Below are 6796 nucleotides of genomic sequence, written 5' to 3' on the forward strand. Positions count from 1 at the left end.
AATATTTGAACCACTATGTCACATTGGCTCATGTATTTTTATTCTAGAGAAAATAAAATACATTGAAAAAAATCAATTTGCGAAACATTTTCTTTTATGCTTTAACAAATCAGGTTTGTGGTGATTGCTTCTTTTTAATGACAGTCATGGTTAGTAATGAAAATTAAATTGACCACAATATGATCATACAAACACATTTCAGCAAAAATAACTTTATTAATATTTGCTTTAATATTCCTATCTTTGTATAACTGAATTTTCATAACAGCCATGTCTTTGAAACAAAAATTGTTTTGTACAGTTCAGGAGAAAGTTGTCTAAGGAGCGTATCGCTCCACTTAAATAACCTGGTTTACTCACCCGAATTCAAGCCTAAATCGAGAGGTAGCCGGGTCCTACCAAAATGATTTGCTGCCAAAGCTGTTGTTGGGTGAGTACAGCCTGGCTGCAACCCAGGTCCCAGGCAAGCTCCAGAAGCCATTTTTCCCAGTTGGAAAGCTCCCGGCTTCAAAATCCTTGTGGTAGGACCTGGCTGCCTCCCGATTTAGGCTTGAATTCGGAGGAGGTAAGCTGGGTTATTTAAGGGGAGAGATAAGCTCCTAACATTCTATTAATAATTATTTTTCCTCCCCTCTTAGTATCAGTTACTGAAATTGCTGCCATTCAGGTAGCCTGCATGGTGTTCTCGTTTTAGCATTTAGACTACGATTCTGGAGATTCCGGGTTGGATTCCCCACTTAGCTATGGAAACTGATTGGATGACCTTGGGTAAGTCACATACTCTCAGCCCCAGAAAACTCCATGATAGGGTTAATTTAGGACTGGAAATAACTTGAAGGTACACGCCACCATCACCACCACAATGCCTTTCAACCCATTTCATTCCACCAAATTTCGTCTTGAGTAAGTAGCTTGAGTTATTACATAAATCATATATTTTTCCAGTCCTGGAAAAGAAAAAAATAGCAAGAAATAGTTTAGGTAAAAATCCTAGAGATCTTTGGTTAATGAGCTATCTGAGTGATGTAAACTTTGGTGACTCTTTAGCACCATGTATTTAATTGATAGCTTAATTATGGAAAACTATTATAGTGGGGGCTCATTATCTGCAATATCTGGTGTGATGATGAGCGATGTACTGGGTACTTGCCAAAAGATTGGAAATCAAAGGGCACTTCCCTCAGGAGATGACACCTCTTTGTGCAAGACATTTGCACTGATTGCCCTGCCATTTCCATATATCTCTGGCTATTCTTCCTCCTTGAAAATTCAACAAGAAAATCTCACCCTGAGAAACTGCCCCTGGACACATATTACCCTATTAATATGTCTGTTTGGGCACCTCCAATTTGGTCTTGGTTGAGTTCAGACAGCCACCCTGTATGTTTCTCCCATCTCCTCAGCACACGTAGCCCAACCCAGGTTCTAGGCTGCATGCTAAGCCAGATTCCTTTGTGTGTCCCCCGATCAAAGCTCTGTGCCTGAACCCAGTAAAGTATTGCTCTCTGCTAAATCTTCTAAATTGTGTTAGTTCTTATATGTGTTTTGTATGAAAGCTGATTTCCTTTTTGCTATCATAAATAAGACTAAACTAATCTGGAATATGTTGTCTGGAATTCTGTGGGTTAGAACCACATAGTCTAGACCCCAGCTTTAAAATGTTACCTGAAGCCCTCTTGCTGCATCCTATTGTTAAATTTATTCCCCCCATTGAACACACTTGTGAGTGCCCTCCTGGGACCCTAGCACTTTGGGTAACTTCATTTAACTCAATGAATCTCACTTCTGAATAGATAGATACAAGATTACACAGTTTTCCGATATTTGTTGCTGATATCATAAAGACAAGGTCACACATCTGAGGTGCCCTACACAATTTGTGACCTGAAGATGAATGACACCCATCCAACTACATACAGGCCAAGCATTTGACAGTCCCACTGCTTCGATTCTGAAGCCTGCAATGAAGTCCAGTGCTTAGTGAAGTCTCTAGTGGGCCACCTTTTAAGGATGTGTTATTTATTTGTTTCTTACTATTTACAACATGGAGGAAACATTAATTTGTTTGTTACTGTACTTTGTTCAGCCTAATGGCTCACAAATGGCCTGCCCTTAAATTTCTCCCAGTTCAGCTGAGCTAATCTTTTTTGCAGCAGTTTTCTAACAGCAGCTTTGATTTCTTTGTTCCTGAGGCTGTAAATTAGTGGGTAAAGCAAGGGAGTGATGTTGATGTACACAAGAGCGACCACCTTGTCTTTGCCTGGTGAATAGGTAGACTTTGGTCGGACATACACAAAGGTGGCACAACCATAATGTAAGAGCGTGACAGTCAGGTGTGAAGCGCAAGTAGAAAAAGCTTTGCCTCGGCCAGCTGAGTTATGGATCTGCATCACAGCCATTGTGATGCAGATGTAGGAGAGGAGGATGAGCAGCAAGGGGAGCAGGAGAAGGATGATGCAAGCTGCGAGAAGTGGGAGCTCGCTGGCGTAGCTCTTTGTGCAGGCCAGGTGGAGTAAAGCAGGCACATCACAAAAGAAATGGTCAATACAGTGGGAACTGCAGAAAGGCAAACAGAAGACAGCGAGTGTGAGGCAGTGAGACTGCAAAGCCACCAAGGCAGCAGAAGATGGCAAGCTGAATGCAGAAACCCTGGCTCATCACTGTCATGTAGTGCAGAGGCCGGCAGATGGCCACATAGCGATCGTAGGACATGGCTGCGAGGAGAAAACATTCAGCCCCTCCCAGAGCCACAAAGAAATGCATTTGGGTAGCGCAGCCCACAATGGAGATGGTGTTCTCCCCGGGTCTCACAAGGTCAGCCAGTGTCCTGGGGGCAATGACAAGGGTGTAGCAAAGCTCAATTGCAGACAGCTGGAAAAGGAAAAGAAGCATTGGAGGGCGAGATGACTCAGCAGCCACCGCCAGAAGGATGAGAGGGTTTCCTGCAAGAGTGGCCAAGTGCACTCCCAGGAAGATGAAGAAGAGGAGGGGCTGCAGGTGGAGAAAATCAGAGAATCCCAGAAGCAGGAATTCCATGGTCGCACCAGATGTTGTACGGTTACTCCTCTCCATACATTATATCTGTAAGAAAAGAGATGGAAACCCAAGCCACCTTGGAATGCTAATTTTCAAAATAAACTTGCTGTTTTATTCATTACTCTGATCACCCAACAGATTGTTTGTGGTTACTGTTACAGTGAGTCCTTGTTATCCATTGGGATTTGGTTTCAAGCCTCCCCATGAATGCCAAAATCCATGGATGCTCAAGTCCCATTAAATACAATGGATAAAATGGATAGCAAACATGGTGACCCTTATATAAAATGGCAAAATAAAGGTTTGCTTTTTTGGAATGTATATTTTTTTTGAATATTTTCAAGCCATGGATGCTTGAATCCATGGATAAAAAATCTATGGATATGAAGGGCCAGCTGTACTACAGTCCAGAAAGAAACTCACTGGATTGGTCACTGCATGTGTTTCGACATATGGTGACCTGATGAATTCCATAGGGTTTTCTCTGGCAAGGAATCCTCAGAAGTGGTTTTGTCAGTTCTTTCCTCTGAAATATAGCCTACAGCATTTGGGTTTCTTTGGCAGTCTCTCATCCAATTACTAACCAGGGCTGACTCAGTATAGCCTTCAAGATGAGATAGGATCTGGTGCCTATAGGGTATTTAAACAGGCTGTATTGGTCTTTACTCAAGTATAAAAAGGGATCAGGGAGGAATCTATCAGTACCATTGAGACCATTATTTTAGCATGTGCTTTTATGGATGCCAGTCCACTTCTTCTCATGTATCACATTCAGATTGATCAATGCATCTGAAGAAACTCATGCTTGATCTTGATGGTCTTCAATTCGTCTTGATGGTGCTGCTAAATTCCTCACCCCCTCATCCTTTTTATTTTGAAACATACTAACAGGATTGACTCTTTGAAAATCATTGCAGAACTATTATAGTTACTTGCTGGTTAACATTGATCCTTTGCTTTTCTCATGTTAGATAATACAAACTGTACAAAGTAGGCATGGAGCCTCACAAGTCTCTTTCATTACAAGTAAAACTGGATACAAATATTTACTAAATTGTGACTAACATTTGGAGGGACACCATGGCTAAGTGCTGCTGTTATTGCCTGGATCCAGTGGCCATACTATTGTATGAATCAATTTTCCCCCATAGACTCCTGACAGTTTGATACTCTGTGGCTGTGAATTCTTATTAGAATCATAGAATCATATTGCTAACTCTGACCCTGGTATGCATTTCTAAAGCAGCATTCCACAATCTGTTGCCATCCAAATGTTTTGGAATATAACTCCTCAAGCTAACATACTGCTAAAACATTAAAATAATAAAAAAGCAACAAGATAGTTGTGTGCTCCCTGTAACCAGCCCCAGCTCTTTGGACCAACTGACATTTCTGAGCACTTTTCAAAGGCAGCCCCCACGTAAAATGCATTACAGTAATCCAAATGGGATGCAACCAAAGCAGGCCAGATCTGACTTCTTCAGGAATGTGCTCAGTTGGCATGCTAGCTTTAATGGTGCAAAAGCACTCCTGGGCCTCTAGGTTCCAGGCTCAGGGTCAAACCCAGGAGTAGCCCTAAACTCCAAACTTGTGTTTCTAGGGGGGACTGTAACCACATCTAACATGGGCCGAATATCCCTATTCATGCCTACCACTCTAGTCATTTCCCCATTCCAGAGAACAACCTTCAACATGATCACCTGTCAGGGCAGCAAGAAACAGAGCTATCAGATATCCATTGAATCCATAAGCCTTCAGGAGCAGACAGTCTTAATGGGTCCCCCGCTTGTGCAGAGGCTCTGAGTCCCAGCAAGACTAAACCTGATCAAGAAGTGATCTGTCCATGACAGTGAACAGTAGAAAACTCCTCCATTTCCAGATCACAATCATCTGTCCTCCCAACAGAAAACAAATCAGTTTACCGCAACCGGCCCCAGGACGCTCCCGGCGCGGAATGAAAAGGAGTCAGATGGGAACAGAATATGGTTATCACACATTTTATCACATGCTGGAAACATTGCCGCTGCCACTGGAAGTTCCCCTCCATCCTGATCTGTCCCAGAGGAGGCGATTTTCAGGAACGCTTCTGAACAGCGGCGTTCCGGCTTGCGATATGTGTGATAGCCCCCATTCTGTTCCATCCCATTTCCTTTCGTTCATGCCAGGAGCGTCCTGGTGGCTGTGCGGGCAAACTCCAAAGCTAGAGTGTCCAGCAGCACTGAGTGGGGCAGATGGAGTGAGAAGACCCTTGGTTGTCATGGCAGACATGATGTCTCAACCACTCCTGACAAAGATTCCAACCCAAGACCACCGTCTACGTGTATAACTTGAATGGCAGCTCTCTGAGCCACATTGCTTCCCTCCCTTTATTGGCAAAACACATCTCTTGTCCTGACAAAAATGGTCTGTCATTTATTCTGACACGGCAGAGTCTGGAAGCATTGTGCTTTCTGTTTATACAGCAGTAGCAAGACAGGCCCTCACTGAAGTGGAACAATGTGGTGCAAATTTAACCTGGTTAGGAACTGCATGAGGATACAAGAAAGCAACAGCACATTGATTTCAATACCAGCAATACATAGCCAAATTTTCACATGCAGAACCTGCATGCAAGCAGCCTTCACATAGGATCAATTCTAAGTTTCCAAAGATGACTGCACCACATCCTATTTCAGCTGGGCTCTAGGAAATGGAAATGTACATTGGCACCAGCAGGTGTTGTTGTTGCCAATGTTGTTGGTTCACAAAATTTCTTTATTATAGATTACCCAAACTAAATCTTTCCAAATTGTCCCATTGTTGTTTCTGTTGACATAATGATGGTGCTTTTTAAAATGATTAATTTCCAATTTATTCTATTCATTTTTAAATAACAAAATACTTCACTTCAGAAGCTATATTACCCTAAAATGGGGGAATAATATAAGAGTAGTAGCAAATAAAGCCGAAAGTTTTGTGAGATATTTAGCCTTCGTTTTCAAAGAGCTCTGGTGCCACAACAAACTGCAAATCCCAAGATTCCATAGGATGGAGTCATAACAGTTAAAGTGGTGTGAAACTGGATTATTTCTACAATGCAGATGCAGCCTACATTGGGAAAATGAACTACAGTATCACTTTTCAGCCCCTTCCAAAAGCCAGTAGGGTGCATCTTGACTGCATAATGAAAAAGATATCATGAAAGAGTCAGATAGATTTCATTATCTGAGAGCAGTGTGGGGATCATGGATGTCCTCCATTAAGCTGCAATCTGATCTTCACTTATCTGAGGATAAACTACTGTACATTAAAACCAAAGTTACAGTCAACAACACAGAAGAACAGAAAGTACTTTTTTAGATTGTAAGCCTGAGGGCAGGGAACCGTCCAATTAAAAAGATTGTATGTACAGCGCTGTGTAAATTTACAGCGCTTTATAAATAAAGGTTAATAATAATAATACTGGAAATATAAAATGGCTATAACATGCAGCAGACTCTCCTTTAATCTAGAACATGGTGTTCAGTTTAAGGTGTGTGTGTTGGGAAGGGGCTACAGATAAAGAAAGATGTGCAAATAGTGGCCTCTAGTAAGATTTTCAGAAAATTAGACAGCTGGCAGGAGAGTATATATCAACATGCATAAGTTGTTGTAGAGTTAATTTGGGAAAAACATCTTCCATGCCAAAAAAGAAAAAAAGGGGAAGGGAAAGGGAAATGAACAGGGTATGCAGGAATATAAGAATATAAAAGCACATTTCAAAAACTTAACTGAAAAAAAA

At 41.8% G+C, this 6796-nt stretch overlaps 1 protein-coding gene across 1 annotated transcript; it reads right to left on the reverse strand.

The window, feature by feature from the left end:
• Positions 1-2087: 2087 nt before the first annotated feature.
• Positions 2088-3072, reverse strand: LOC121920578 (olfactory receptor 10AC1-like). Its single transcript, XM_042447703.1, is given in 2 exon segments — positions 2088-2592; positions 2594-3072. Coding segments are annotated over 2 exon segments (984 nt in total).
• Positions 3073-6796: the final 3724 nt, after the last annotated feature.

The sequence above is a fragment of the Sceloporus undulatus genome, chromosome 2 (assembly GCF_019175285.1).
Source record: "Sceloporus undulatus isolate JIND9_A2432 ecotype Alabama chromosome 2, SceUnd_v1.1, whole genome shotgun sequence".
NCBI lineage: Eukaryota > Metazoa > Chordata > Lepidosauria > Squamata > Phrynosomatidae > Sceloporus > Sceloporus undulatus.